The 15,860-nt window shown below is 38.2% G+C and overlaps 1 protein-coding gene across 3 annotated transcripts in view; it reads right to left on the minus strand.

The window, feature by feature from the left end:
• The window catches only part of LOC136284054 (uncharacterized), a 24,874-nt gene extending 9,365 nt beyond the window's left edge, over nt 1-15,509 (minus strand). Inside the window, exons 1-18 of one of the 3 annotated variants that reach the window (XM_066173838.1) lie at nt 15,491-15,509; nt 11,867-11,962; nt 10,878-11,249; nt 10,492-10,533; nt 9,587-9,979; nt 8,562-9,020; nt 8,026-8,154; nt 7,765-7,817; nt 7,437-7,608; nt 6,579-6,749; nt 5,645-5,779; nt 4,449-4,661; nt 4,067-4,213; nt 3,712-3,849; nt 2,671-2,772; nt 1,724-1,833; nt 1,378-1,557; nt 310-381 (exon numbers count right to left, since the gene is read on the minus strand). In XM_066173838.1, the coding sequence (XP_066029935.1) occupies nt 310-381; nt 1,378-1,557; nt 1,724-1,833; nt 2,671-2,772; nt 3,712-3,849; nt 4,067-4,213; nt 4,449-4,661; nt 5,645-5,779; nt 6,579-6,749; nt 7,437-7,608; nt 7,765-7,817; nt 8,026-8,154; nt 8,562-9,020; nt 9,587-9,979; nt 10,492-10,533; nt 10,878-11,249; nt 11,867-11,942 (2,964 nt within the window). In that variant the 5' untranslated portion in view covers nt 11,943-11,962; nt 15,491-15,509. Of the gene's footprint in view, nt 1-309; nt 382-1,377; nt 1,558-1,723; nt 1,834-2,670; nt 2,773-3,711; nt 3,850-4,066; nt 4,214-4,448; nt 4,662-5,644; nt 5,780-6,578; nt 6,750-7,436; nt 7,609-7,764; nt 7,818-8,025; nt 8,155-8,561; nt 9,021-9,586; nt 9,980-10,491; nt 10,534-10,877; nt 11,250-11,866; nt 14,925-15,490 lie in introns of those variants that run through there. The other 2 variants (XM_066173835.1, XM_066173841.1) reach the window with 2 other exon arrangements.
• Between the last annotated feature and the right edge of the window lie 351 nt (nt 15,510-15,860).

The raw sequence follows: 15,860 nt of genomic DNA on the forward strand, positions 1-15,860 counted from the left end.
AGATTTTTATACTATCTCTGAATTCAAGTAGAGGTGCAAGATTTCAATTTAAACAAACTTTTGAATTAAAAGGGCTGTACAATGAAACACGACCCGATAAATCACCCAATCATAGCGCACGCACTGACTTATAGATATGATAAAAGTTGGTTAATTTTGTTACAATAATTATGAACAAGGCCCTTGGATGGAATATTACTTTCAAATCAGAAGTCTTATCACATGTTGTTTATTATGTTACTTGTTTATTTGCATGCATGTTTTAGCTTTGCGTTTTCTTATTCTACAGTATGTTTCATGCATGCTTACCACTTCTTTAGGACAGGAGGAGTCTGAGTGAGGCTTGAAAACGTTTTCAGTTCGAGTTGTTTGGAATATGGCCTTAAGAGATAGAAAATATATATATGGAAAGCTCATAACTCGCAATCCTGGATCAATTAGAAAATGAACCCCCAGACAATCATTGAAAAAGGCTACCCTCTGGATCTGCGTTTTGAAATCCAGTAAGGGAGCGGTCATTAGTTATCGCCGGGGTGGGACAGGATTTTATGTCACGAGATGATTCCCAGGCTCTGTAGTATTGCTGATGACCCCACCCCCTCTCTCACTGGCAGTCAACCTTTTATGGTCCTCCCTAACATACTCTGTTAGCGACGACTAATTTCTCCCCCTCCCCGTTCCCCCTGAAAAGAATTAAATTCCCAAACTCTTCCAACCCCCCACCCCAAGGTGATTAAACGCGACTGGTCCATAAGAGGTTTATTTATTTCTTTGATAACTCGTGTAGATAAGTCAAGCCTTTATTTGATTTATTAAAAAAAAAAAGTCCTATGTTCTTCGTTAAAATAGCGCGTATGTAACTTCAAACCGACAAAGAATGTATAGTCTGTCATTTAGTAATAAATAATGGTAATAGGACCGAGTGGAGTCCAATTAGGTCTGTAGTCGTAAGAGTGATTATCAAAATCGGACGAAGCGGTAGTCCGATTTGTCAATCACGAGTATGATTGCAAACAGAATTGGACGACACAAAGTCCAGTTATCAATTAATTAATCATAACCATTACAATTTCCGAAAAAAAAAATACATTTAAGACAAACATCTCCTGTAGGGACGATGTCTAAAGCAAAAAAATTGGAAATTACCCAGTTTTCTTATCAGAAAAGTAAGTGGTTGTTACTATACTTATTGTGATCAATTCTGTGATTGGTGGATTTAGCTGAGTGGACTTAGCATGATTGGCTGCTTCAAATGTCCGATTACAGCCAACTGTCCGATTACAACTGTACAGAGTGATTAGTGAAATATAAAGCAGCTGATGCACCAATCACATTTGAGCAAATTGTAATGGTAATGATTAAGGCTGAAATTCATACCTGTGAGAAATTGAGCGCCACCATATCGTTGGAATGGTTGACTGGATTTAGTAGAAGAGCTCCACTTTTAAACCAAAGACTCAGATAATTAAAGAACAGTTCTTTGTTTGTAAAGTTAGTGGCCTTGTTCACAAATCCTCTTGTTAGTTCCAAAATGTTTGTTAGATTCACTATGGATAGCTGAAAGTGAATGGAAAGAAGCCTTATATTAGTTCCAGTAAAATCAGTTGTTTACCCGATGAACTTTAAGACAAACATGATTTATTAATTGCTATTCCAATTGAGTCATGTATCGCGTTTCAAACAACCGCAGATTAGAATACATTGGAATCAAGCTACTACATACTTTATGCCTGAATTCTTGACGGAGAGATTTTTTTTCGCAAAAACAGCTTTCTTTGAAACTCCACTTGGTCATATCACCATACGGTGAAGAACAACGGTTCGTGAAATTTCCTGTGGTCAAATAAAAATAAACAAATGAAAAGCACGTTGCTGAGGCACAAACAATATTAATCCTATCTTGACACTCTAATGATGGTGATTCAAAGTCTTATTGAATGACAAGTACCACCAACAGCAAATGCTGTAAGCCTACGAGAATGCCTGAGGCTTACAGCAAGCTCCCTAGATCTAATTCAATTTTGTATCGGGTTTACACAATGAAAGGATATAGTAGAAAAGTTACCACAAGCACTGAACAAAGCCTGAACCTTGGAATAACAACTGATTGGGTTACGTAATCCTGGTGAGGAAAGACATTTACTGTCACTGGCCGAGGCGCATGACTGAGATTTCGATAAACGAAATGATAGTCAAAGTAAATTCACTTCCTTTTTACGATAAATTAGTTGAAGCTTCGGTCAATGTTACTGACTTTTCAGGAAGTGCTCTCCTCACCCAAGTGCACATACTCCTTTATCGGAGAAAAAAAATGCCATGTGAAGTGCACCAAAGCAGGAAACTGTTTTCTACGTACAACTGGGCACTGCTTTTGACTTCTAGGTGTTATATCGTTTCCTTTTAACCCTTTTAATCCCAGATGTGATTAAGATGCAAATTCTTCCTGTAATATACATACAATACCCAGAGAACAAGTAATGAGAATACTCAAACTTAACAGATAGAAGATGTTGCCTTCATCTCGCACCAAATTCTTGAAGCTTATTCACAAGGTAACGCGTGGAAGCTTAAGGGGAGAATTAATAATCAGATCTTGGGAATTAAATTTGTGTTGAGTATCTATCACAAAATAACAATGTTTCGACGAAGAGTATCAAAACATTTTCCTACCTCCTAATTCTGGATCCACCTCTGAACAGTTCCTTGCAACAATCTCATTCAGGGCAGTTCTTTCCCAGTACATATTGAACTTCGTGCCAAATGGACAGAAATCTGAAATAATTGTTTCGAAGTTCCTTTTACAACAGCTTTCAAACAAAATATTCTTGGAAAGGCATGGGTGCCTTTTTTTCCTTCTATAATCAACATCTTCAAATTGCAGAATAGGATGTTATTCAGCACCATTATACGAGGAAGATCAAACACCAGTCATTATTTTTCGCCTGGAAAGTAGGAGGGTCGAAGGATTTGGGGGGGGGGGGGAGGGGGAGGGGGTTCCAGGTGGGGGTCATGAGAATGCTAGGGACTTATGGGGTATCAATTAAACTTTATTGAAACACAACAAAAATTATCCAACACTACCATCTCCCCAACTAGGGTGATCAATGATGACCAGTCCCTAAAAATAAAGGTGTGCGCTCGACATTAGTTAAAGGTTTCCTGCGATCAAAAGCTAGTTTGGCGATCTTCCGCGCTCTTCCCTTTATATGACCTAACAGTCTGTTTCTTGTTACTGACATCACTTATACCTTTTTTTGGTTCTTTTTACTTGTTCTCTATGCTTCAAGACCATGGTCCGTTTTAATTTTTGCTCAGATTAGTTCCTTTCCTTTTTCATGGGGTATAGGAAGTATCACCTGATTTGCGCATATGGCTTTTAGCAAACTTGGAAGAGCTTTTCAAGTTCCTTATTAGCAATATATTGCGGTGGGAGGGGGGGGGTAATGAAGATTTTGTAATGTCACGTTAAAACTTACCTGATCCCCCAGAAGGCTCTTTAATATTCTTATGATCCCCTCCCATCAGCAGTTCATTGGCAGTCAATTTTACTACAATCCCCCTTTTTATTTGCAACATTCTATTAACGGCAACTGATCTCCCCTTCCGTTCCCTCAGAAAACTACGCGATCCTACATTATCCTCCGAACCCCTTTCTCCAGGCGAAAAATGATGACTAGTTCCCAGGTCTCAGTCATTAGTATTTATACTTACATTGAACGCATTCTCTCTCGTCAGACTCGTCGCTGCAGTCTGCTTTCTGATCACATCTGTCGTTAAGTGATCTTATCTCAACTCCGCTCTTACAGAGGTACAGTCTTTCATCAGATATGAGTGATAAGTTTCGTATTCCTGAAAAATGTAGAAACACAAACAGCCTCAAGAATTTCTGAACAGTTTTTTGTCTGAGGCATAGCAGAATAATTATTTTTTTGACGTCCGCAGATCTCAGCGGGGACGTAAACAAAAGTAAATTGAAGGAGCATGTTTTACTGGGCAAGAAATGTATGTCCTTAAAGTCCCTATGACACGATGCGTGTCTCGATAGTTATTGGCTCATGGAACAAACCTATGAAAGCCCCTGTACATCGCACGTGACCAGCTTCCAAGTAGCATCCAGACCTCACTCTCTGCATCTCTGAGCTGCAAAAGAAGTCAACTCCATTCTCTGTCCAGCGGTGGCCTTCCAGATGGGTTTGGTTCCTCCAAATGCAAACTAACATAATGCAGAAAAATCATTTACACGGGAATGGATAACTTAAACTTAGTGTGGTCATTTTCTTATGAGTTATGGTGGTAAACAAGCTTTTAAGTACAAAATACATGATAATTCGCAGAGAAAATTAGCTAGAATAATTGCAGCTCTTGTGATTACAGGATGAGAGCTCTTTGAAAAATCCTCGTTCCCCATTTTTACGCAGGTATTTGGCTTTGCCGTCAGATTCACTTGCCTTTACAGATTCCTCTATTTGCTTTCAAAAACGCCGCTACGTTACAATCCGGTTGACTGCAGCGCTCAGTGTTTTCTTCATTGGATGTAATGACCGACAGCGTTTTAGAACACGAGATAACGCCATTGTGACAGTAACAGTCGATGCAGTCACCAATAGACCAGGTGCTTCCATTGATATATGTATTTGCATCCTCGTCCTGACACAAGGCATCTGAGAAACAAATCGTCAGCAGATAGGGACTGAAAAAATCTGCTTTGACAGGAAATAAATGAATTTAGAGAAGGAACCTTCCCTCCATCTCTCTTCATGTGGTGTTTAATCTTACAGTACCTCCCCCAAGGCTATTTTTTGGCACACTTCCCTTGGAGATCCAGGCGGATCTAAAAATAGTGAATTCAATGTTGCTAATTCTGCTCACGTGCACATCCCATGATCCCACACGGCTTCTATGCGTTCTTCAGTGATACATCAAGCAACACACTAAGTAATGTACATTGGTCTCGGAAGACCAGATACCTAAGTCTAAATATTAATGTAACTTAAAAGTGATAACTAGTCTCATTAACTTATTCTCTCTTAACTGTCGCTGACGTTAATACACTGGTTTTATTGCAAAGTTGCACAAACTTTTTCGTTTAATAATTAGGACATTTGCTCCAAGAGAGCTCACAAACTTTATGTTACACGTCCATTCTAGATAAGGGAATGTGACTAGGTTATAAAAGAGAAGGGGTCCGGTTGTTTCGATAAATTCGATTCGATAGAGATCGATTCAATACATTGACAAAGTCGATTCTAAACACGTAGAAATTAAGTCGTTTCGATACAGCCTAAGTCAGTTCGATACAAACTAGTAAAAGATAAATTTGGACGTCACTACGGCAGTTGTTCGGCGATATACCTTGCCTTTTTTAATCTGCATTCAACGATCTGTCAATGACCTTTGTCTCGGTATTTTTATTGATCTCAAACGTCATAGAGACAAACCTCAAATCATATGTAAAATAACTTTTATTTAACTACCGCTTGCTAGGGTAGTCGAACAACAAAGAAAGTAGTAATGACCTAAAATAAAGAACATCTGCTGAGAATGGAGAAGATTAAAACAGCTTGAAAATGAGGACTAGATTTTTTTAAAGATGGACCGGCCATATCGAACCCTCTTAGAAGTCACTCTAATCGATCAAACTTACCCGTTTTACAGGAGCCGTTTCCCGGCAGGCAACTCGGGTCGATAATGTCGCACTGATCATCACTGGCTTTCAACTGAAGTCCTCCAGGACACATATTCATACCCCAGCGCACCTGACTTGCAAGTTGTGGAAGTGCTATGAATTACAAAACGCGCCTTCAGTGTGAAATTGAGAGCAATTTTTCAATTAAATGCTGAATGCAAATTCGTAATTGCTATGGTTTTGCTTAAATACACTAAACACTTTGTGATAGGTCTGGAAAACTCGCACACCGCATGTACAAGTCAAATACAAAACAGTCAATCACTCGTATCAATCATACGACGCTTATAGCATCTTTTCAATTATTACTTTGCATTCTCATTGGCTAATGCTGATGTTCACCTTGATTCCAATTGGCTGTTGTCATAATTTTGGTTTTCGTTTTCCGAAAACTGGCAGATAATCGTTCCAAAAAGATCATAAAAGTGTTGTTAATTCATTTGGATTAAAGAAGGGAGAGCGGGGAGTGGGAATAGTGCAGAGGTGAGAGTGCTCGCCTCCCACCACCGTGGCTCGGGTTCGAGTCCCGTCTTTGCTCCAAGGGTTTTCTCCAAGTCTTCCGGTTTTTCTCCCTCGACAAAAACTGACATTCCTGATTCCAATTCGACCTGGAAACAGTGGAGAGGACAAGCCACCTTGTGGAATGTTCTATTATTATTATTATTATTATTATTATTATTATTATTATTGTTGTTATTGTTATGGTCCATTAAGTTCGCTTAGGTTTAAAAATGAGGTAATTACAAAGCAAATGCCTTGTAAATAACTCCTTATTATCATTAATGACCTTCTCAATATGAAAAGTGCTTAACATCGTTTTCTTTCCAAACGGAACCGTTGTTCTCATTCGCAATTGGCCATGCATATCAGTTCAAAATCTACGATATTTTACCTGGGCATTTCTCAGCACAACAGACTGCTCCATTGTAGATATAACAGGTTGATAGAGACATTTGTGGGCACCCTGTGGTCTGCTTGTGTCCTACAAAGAGGAATTGACACCCTTTGTAGTCCCAGTTGTCTCCTCGTGACAAAATGTGGCCACCTTCGACGGTTTCAATTACTGAGTAAAGAAATATTTATTATACGGATATGAAAAAATGACAATGTCAGAGGTAACGGGGTTGAACTAAATTATAAAGAGTGGTAGAATACGGTAAGTTTAATAGCTCTGTATAGCTAATTTTAAGAGAATAGAATTGAGAATGGCCGGTTTTAAACAGTTTCCTCGAGTAAAAATAAAGTAATGAAAAAAAATCAAGCAAAACAAAGCAATGTCAGTTGTTTGAAAATATGATCGGAGACTGTTTATTTTGACCGATGTCTCCTTGGTCGGGAATATATGTTAATCCTTAAATATTCTTATACTAAAATTTTTAATTTCGATTTGAATTTCCTAGCTGATACCACACGTTTTGAAATAAATATATGTTTGGATCAGTCCTCATTAATTTTTATCGCGGAGTACTTCCGGGCCTTAAAGGGGAATCCTTTAAATTTTATTGTTACCCAACCAAAACCTCTCACCCTTCTCTCTGGCTGATGAATAATGACCAGTTCCTAAGGTTTCCAAATAGTTGTGGATGGTTTTTGCGTTGCTTTCAATTTCCGCCCGGGTCAACATTTAGTAGCCTTTTTTGATAAGTATAGATCTTTTAAGCGAATCCTGATGGTGTATGCTAATTTGGTTAAAGTGATCTCTAAGGTAGCTCGGCTTAAATTAAGTTTAACCCTTTAACCTTACGTGTACCTTCACAAGATTCTCTCCTGGCTTTAATAAACTTCACAGCGTTACACCCTGGTTGTTCACAGGACTCAGTAAAAGGTACGTATGCAAAATGTTTGCCAGGGAAGTTGACTTGAAGTGTCCTCTGGCATTTTAGACGACCCTCTATACACTCGCAGCTGAGACAGTCGGACACCTGGAGTGATGTTAACAATGAATTCTTCAAATGTTATTCGAGCTGACATTCCAAAAAAAATAAACGCTAAGCTTTTCAAATGATAAATCAGTGTAATGCTTTAGTTATTCTAAGGGTGGAATTTTTACAAGGTTTGCCATAAGTATGAAAATTTACCTTCCAAACATCTTTTAGAATTAGAATCTGCCCTTCCTCATCGCGACAAATAACTGAAACATCAACATGGAACAGAATCATCAGTATTTATTTTTAATTAAGTTTGTCTCCGATGGTTTTTATTCCTCTCTTTTTCGTTTGAGCGATGGGGAAGGAGGGAAAGAGGAAAGGGGGAAATGGGGAGGTAGGGAGGAGTGATATAGGGTGTGGTTAGATTAGTGAAAACTCAGTTACTTGAAAAAGCCGAATTCATTAACTCACCATTCTGGCACTGCGCCTCATCAGAAGCATCCGGACACTCAACGACTCCATTACACACGTGTTCTTTCCTTACGAAGTCCCCACTGGAACAACCAAATACCTCATTTAAAGCCTTGAGCTGAAAGAAAACTGGAAAGAGAAGCTTTTAACATGGAAAATTGCACTGTGTAAATGTTATTCGTTGGTTGATCAAAACGAGTCGCTCTCTTTACTGGTAGGGGAGGTAAGTGTGAAAAAACACTTGGCTCAACTTGGCCGGAAAGTAGTCATTTTCGATATTTGATTCGATAACTGATGATTTCTCACTATTACATGTTCGCCTCTTACCATCCTCAGCGATTTCGCTCCACATCCTTCAACTGATTAAGGTGGGTGCGATTTTGTTTTATGTTACGAGGGAGGGGGGGTTGCAATAGAGAAAAATCATTATAAATCTGTGATTCAGATCGAGAGTAACTTCATGATAAATAACAAACAATCATATTTCATCATTGCAGTAATTAAACAACGACACCTCATTTATTATTGACACCCACCCTGGCAAGCAGCGACTGTCCCATCTCCTGTTGGTAAAATATCGTCACTTGGCTGATGACACGGCATGCATCTTCCAACTGTCTCAACTTGGAATAACCCATACTTGATAGTCACGCGATACTTTTCACAACTGATCAAACCATCCACGCATGAGCAATTGAAACAGACTCCGGAAAACCAGTGGGTACCATGTTCCCGCACCATGCCTTTCTCATCGGTGCAGGCTGGCCGAGAGAGCTTGGTACAGGTTATCTTTCCATTGCTACAGGTACACTTAGTCATGTTGTTGCTAAGCCACTCATGTCCATCCACAAAAGCGTTTCCATGGGAATCCCAGCATCCACTTTCAGTTTTTTGGCACTCGACTTTTAGATTGGGTGTACATGTACATTTGAACAAAGGATTTGGGTTCCAACTCTGCCATACGTCATAACTGTTTCCTTCTTTGTCTCTGCAACCTAATAGAAATTCAGAAAAATGGGCGACCAAGTAGATTACCATGCATAAAATTCTCGATGTAGGCAGTCTCGGGTCTCGGGTCTCGGGTCTCGGGTCGGCCTTTCTTTGTGCACTACCCACGGTTATACCATTTGTAGCTACTAATGGCTTCAAAACTAAAACTACCTCATTTTATTGGGATCAAAGTCTTCTAACAACGATGGAATGGAAGTATTCAGCCATGTGGAATCTGGTTTCCGCAGTTTTATCTATTCGGTTGTTTCTTTTACAGGAAAAATCCATGATTTATCATCTGGGAGGACGAGATAAGGAGGATTTGGGGGAGGGGGGGGGGGCGGCGGGAACACATGGCTTTTAGGGGGAGTTAAAGGGAAATCAGTCGACCCCTATATATTATAAAGAGGGAGGTACCAAAGAAAATTGATTGCCAATCAACTTCCAATGAAAGGGGTACCATAACAATATTATAGAGCCTTAGGGGGGATCACAACCAAATTCATCGTACTTCTTCACCCCCCGCCCGATAAATAATGATCAGTTCATAACTGGTTTATGTGTCACTTACCAGCTTCTCCGGCTTCTCCACCTCCACAGTATCGCAAGCTGCAGGAGTCTACACCTGTAGGAAAGGGTCCAAATTTGTACACCATAAAACCACTGCAGTTTTTCACTAACACCAAACTATACCAGTGACAACAATTGGTATCCTTTGTAAAACAAACCATACGCTGCACCACACCCTCCTCCACAGTTGGATGTTTGCCATTCAACCAACCAGGTGACAGAGTACCACAATGCATTCTGGGCACGCAATGTGTCGGCATAACAGTCCCTGCGCGGCCAGTCAGCCTGTACCAGCCACTGGGTAGGTAGGCGTCACACTTCAAAGTGTTGTAACTGAAATAGTCCGCGGCTCTATCACGTGCGCTGAGTGTGTTGTAGTCGGTGCATTCGTCGCCTAATAACAATGAAACAAACAAACAAACAAACAAACAGTTATCAAAACAAACAATAACAATGGACGATATGAAATTCTTTTGTTTAGTTGAAACGTAGAGTCGATCATTCTTTTTATTACAATGACCAAGCTTCAAAAGTTTCGGCACAATTTTTGCTAACACGTTACTGTTCAAAGACTGAACCTCGTGTTGCTTGGTTTAACGAAGTAAACAATCATCGTAAATGAGATTAGATCTGAAATAACTTTATAAAGTTAAGGCGGGTAACTCTTTTCCATATCACATGTTCATCTTGACATCCATGAAGGCATTAAAGTTTGTAACGATGGCGTAGAATTTGGGAATGCTTCTAATGTCTTACAAAATTTTGTTGAAGAGGAAGCGTGGAAAAGGCTGCAGTTATCAAATAGAATACTTGTGTCTTTGTTCAAGTTGAACTTTCACTCAGAGTTAAACAATCAATCAATTCATTATCATTTTTAAAGACTTTAAACTGCCTTTCTTATATTACCTAACTTATTCTTGATTGCTACTTGCTTAGGCGGCAATGATCCTGAAATAAAAAAAAAGGCTCTCTGAGAAAATTTGTCCAGATTTTATGAATTGAAGTCAGTATCAGCAAACCTTTAGGTTAAAAGGTGGGATATCAAGTTAACTAACACCCATGCCTCCCCTGAGGGACGCAAAATGGATGAAACCTCCTCCTCTCGATAAAGAATTCATTTTACATCTCAAACAACTGCCAATAACTTTTATTTGAATAAAAAGGCAAAAACTAAGTGTCTGTAATATCGTGGTTATGATTTGCAAGTGGATGGTAGACGATGGAGGAGGCATTCACATTGCAATCTCTGAGGGTTTTCCTCTACAAATGGAGGTCGGAGAATATTACATTACCTTCAATACCAGCTCCACACACTCGAAAAGTAAAGCTTAAACTTGCATTCACGTCCAGTTTGTAAACGAAGAAGCCGCTGCAGTTCCTCACAAGTACACTCACAGACGTCATGCAACAAACTTGCGACTTGGAGAGACATACTGATCGTACTACTAAACCTTCGTCTACACTTGGATGGTTACCCGCCAGCCATCCAGGAACGAGCGTACCGCAGTGATCAGCGGGAACGCAGGTTGTAGCCATGCGCGTACCGGCTGAGCCATTGTATGTAAACCAGCCCGTTAGTAAGGTATCGCTGGCGTGAACGTAGTTGGTAAAAAACCTAGATCTGCTTGCCTCGTTTAAAACTGTGTGGTTTGTGCACTCGATTGCTATAGAACAGGACAGAAAAAAAAACAACTTAACATCGATCTTTTTGGTTCTCGTCTCATGAAAGCTTGGATGTTAGTGACCAAACCAAGGAATAGTAAAGGGAAAAAAAGGCATTTCTGATTTCCCTACGACGAAACGCACCCCTTTCCATGTTTTTTTAACTAAGCTTAAGGATACTCTATGGCAAGCTAGACTAGTTTAGATTCATGTCCGACAAATGTCTTTTATACTGCTAGTATGTAGGATCAAAAACGATCAAGCGTCTTAGTTCTCTATTACCAATTTAAAATAATTTCTTTTTCCTTAAAAATTTCGAAACCATATCTAACCGTTTCTCTAAAACCATAGTTTTTATTTCCAAGGAAAATGAATTTTTATTTGACTGGCGCAGCACCTTCAAGCAAATTACGGCATTTTCTCTACTGAGAAGAAATACCAGCCTGCTTTCGTTAATAATGTTCAAGCACTACTATAATATTCCCCGGTTCCAGCAATTTTGGCAAGCTTAAGTAGTTTAGATCGTGTGACGTGTCCTGTGAAAAGCAGCTGGCTTCTACCTCTGTCAAAATGTTGAGTCAACTTTAAGGTACAATAAAAAGAATGGAAACAACGTTACCAGGATGAGGACTGAAAATCCCTTCACGTGAAGAAAGTATGGCCACAGCAAACAATGCAACGAAGTGGTGCAGCATCTTAGCCAGTGTGCATTATCCTGGGCAGTTTTAGGAAATAAAATTGCTTTTATCCAACAGAGAGGAAAATTTTTTATACCTTTTAAAGCTATGAAACCTCTTTTTAAAGCGCAAGTACCTTCTTTACACGAAGGTAGATTTAACAAGGTGTGCCGAAAAGTTAATGCAACACTCTTCTAAACAGCTGTCTGAAAGATGTGATCAAATCCTCGTCGCAAAGTTTCGTGTCCAGGGTTTGACCTCATCGTACCCTTTGACTCATCGGTGAGTTTTTCAATTACTTTCAAACACGTACATACATTTAAAGGAGCGCATAAAAATTCCCTCTGGTTAGAAAAAGCGAGACCAATTTGCCATGCATTATAGAAGATGTTTACGACGAGAGCTTGGCATATACTCAGTGGAGTATCATCGTTTGTCATTCTTACCTTACATCGAAGTCGTGGAACGCAATGCTTATTTGGTCAACACATGAAACTTAAAGTTTACCCGGTCAATACTATAAGCCAACAGTTCATCTTGTGGGTTTTAAACCCGCTTGTTCCGTGCAGTGCGACATTTATCCCTCTACAGGTAACAAAGCCCTTCCTGTACTTGAGTTAAAAACTTCGTATTATGTACCAACTATTGTAATAAAATATTTATAGATGTTTGTATTAAAAGCTTGGTACTTATAATTAGAAATTGAGCTGTTAAACGTATAAAATATAAAAAAATAGGTCTCGAAACAAGTACAGATTGATTTAAGAGTCACTTAATATGAATAAAAAGCTACATTACGTGATTAAATTTCAGGGTTTCAAGACAATTTCTTTCGTGGTACTTTTTCGTAATATAAAATTCGCTCCCTGAATTTTGATACCTAAAATTTTTGTTCATCAATTTTCATTAAAAACTCATATCTTGTTATAATTGACAAGTCGTCACGATTTCATGAAACAGGAAATCAATTAAACTCAAACGCAATTTTCCTAAACAAATATGCACAAACGCCGGGTAACATGAATTTTTTTTTTGCTCCATAAGTGGGCTTCCATAACCTATTTTCGATTACAAGGGAAGCAGTGTTAACAATCAGCCCAATTGCTCCTGGAGTCGAACAAAAAGACATCAATTGCATTGTTTATGAAAGGTATCAATAGAGCGTCGTTTTAAATTGAAAACAAAACCTAAAATGCTAAAAGAGCATTTTAAGTATACTAAAAAACCTCACGGAATCGAAGGCAGGCGACATTCTAGTTGCAAGATTTCCTTCTTCGAGGTTACGGCCATTTTCTATCTGGTCTAAATTGTTTTTGTTGTAAATCATGTTGGGCAAATCAGTTTACTGTCTGTCGGAGTATGGATGCAACAAAACATTTCAAACATCAACAAGTCAACACGTTTCGCAATTTTTTTCCTAAATACGTTCTCTTTCATCCCACCCGTCGAATCCTGATTAAGGGTTTGTTTGATTTGTAAATTTTGACGGAAGAGAAAAACCGCAGACATAACAGCTGGGATGATCAGTGACAAAAATTTTTTGTGTCAATGACCATATCACCTGCTGCCAACAAAGTGAAAAAGCTTTAGTTAAAGCGAAATGGATTTTGACAATTTGCGACAAAAACATTTCAACCGAATTTTGCATTATATCCCTCTTGGCGAACGAAGAAAAACAAGACAGTAAATTTTTGATAAAAAAGCTGAAAGAGAATTACCATTTTGCTTCATATACTTGTCTTGTTTAACATTTTGGATAAATAAAAAAAAAAGAAAGATAAAAGATATGAAATACCTAAATGAGATGAGCGGAACACGACGCAATGATCATATTTATAATTTCCGACCATGGGTCATCTTCGACTTAGTGCTTTGTTGAAAGATGAGTGAAAAGTAAATTCAGAAATAAGGAAATTAACCGACATTTGAATATTCTGCTCTTCAGTGACAGAAAAACTAAGTCTGTTCAATTACTACATTTCTCAGAGGCGTGAGAAGGTTTTTCCAGAGGGGGGTTATGGAGAGAGGAGTGGAGAACGAAGCTTGCAATAGCGTCTTGTTGGCACGTGGAGGGGCGCCACATCTCTACGTGAACCCTCCCCCCCGCTTAGTTACGTCCTTATTCGAGTAACTAACTGTTCCTGGCGAAATATTAAAAGCGATCGCTCCTCAGCCATAAGGGAAGGAGAACGTAGGTATATATCACGAAAGGTCAACGCTCGAAACGTCAGTTTCGAAACTCTTTGCGGAGGCCAATTTTTATAATATATACTACCGCACAGTGCTTCCAGGGATATCAGTTTCCACATTTACATATTTATCTATAGATGAAGGAAAAAAAAGAAAGTCCTTTTTTTTGTCTATTTAAACTATAAATGAAAATAAAGTATTTTACATTTGTATTTATTTGTTGTTAGGCTACGGACTTCGCTAAAGAAAAATGTGGCGCTCGTTCTTTAATGCTGATGAGGTATTTCATGAATCCTCATTTTGTCAAAAAGCAAAGGATAACATCAATTTTTTAAGATAAAAGATCTTGAGCGGATAAAAAGCAATTATCTTGGCTAAAAGCTAAAACAAATTCACTCAGTTTTATCGTATCCAATCTCTTAAAATGCCATAATTGGATTCCTGGCTACTTTTAATCATTTCCCGTTGAAAATTAATATTCCCCATTAAAATTCAAGTTCACTGATTGAATGCGGGTAGTATTTTTCACAAAAATATTTTCATGCTAAAATACGTCTTTTTAAGTCATACAAAAAATGAAATAGTACATTTTTTTTTTAATCATATTGTTTTCACTTGACTTTGGTTTGATATTTTTTCTTTATCACCTAAATTTTATAAAATTTTCGTATCACTGCTATATTATGTCAAGTAAGTTAGGAAATGAAAAAGTTATACCAAAGAAAAATATATGTTTCAACTAGTTTTATAGATATTATTGGGACAAATAAATACAAATTATATCTGAGGAATTAAGGGAATTTTGATAAAACCTTCGGGAAAAGAAGTGTATATCAAAGTTGAAATAATACCACTTTGGGTAAGGATATCTGGAAAAATCAAAGTTGTAAAATTAAGAATTCTACTTGTTAAATTAAAAGCAATAAGAGAAAACAGTGAAATTAGCTGGTGTTTCGGAGCTTTTTTGCAAAAGGCTTTCGGAAAAAATCAAAAATTCTACTAAATAAATTAAAAGCAATAGGAGAATACTGTCAAATTAATCAGTGTTTCGGAAGTTTGTTGCACAAGGCTGTCGGAAAGAGCTTAAGTTCTTCCTTTACTCGTGAAATATCCAGAAAAAAATTTCACAGCTATGCACGATTGAAAACGAAGGGTCATTGGCATCAGTTACGAGCTATTGTGAAAATTAGCGAAAAACATCTGAATTATTGGATCTTGAAGCTTCGTTCGGCAATGACAAATTTAAAAACGAAAACCCTGACGTATCTCTAAACAAAGCAAAATTTGTATGACTAAATAAAAAAACCCGATACAGCAAAGAGTCGTTGATGAAACAGACGTCTAAAAAATAAGTCGCGAGCAAATTTATCGCCTACCTTCAAAACTTCCGCGTTTGTTTTTGCATGGACTAACACCACTACTGCGGAAGTCACTGCGAGTTTTCGTTTATAAGAATTAATTAGTACTAAACTGGATAGCGCGCGTATCAGAGACTTTAGCCGCTCACCTTGCGAGGCGGTATAAAGCTTAGGGACTTAACTGAACCAATTATGTTAAAATATTCAGTTTTTATGTTTATTCTGTACACCTTATTACCCTGGGAAAGTTGGAGAAACCTTTCGTTTTCCATTTTTAGAGATAAACAAGCATAAATTACCTTTAGGTCAACTTGATTCCTAGCGAAAGCTCCTCCCTCAAATGTATGCAAATACGAAATGGAACTAAGGGAAGAATCAATTGGTTTAA

Source organism: Pocillopora verrucosa, chromosome 1 (genome assembly GCF_036669915.1).
Source record: "Pocillopora verrucosa isolate sample1 chromosome 1, ASM3666991v2, whole genome shotgun sequence".
In the NCBI taxonomy this organism is placed as follows: domain Eukaryota; kingdom Metazoa; phylum Cnidaria; class Anthozoa; order Scleractinia; family Pocilloporidae; genus Pocillopora; species Pocillopora verrucosa.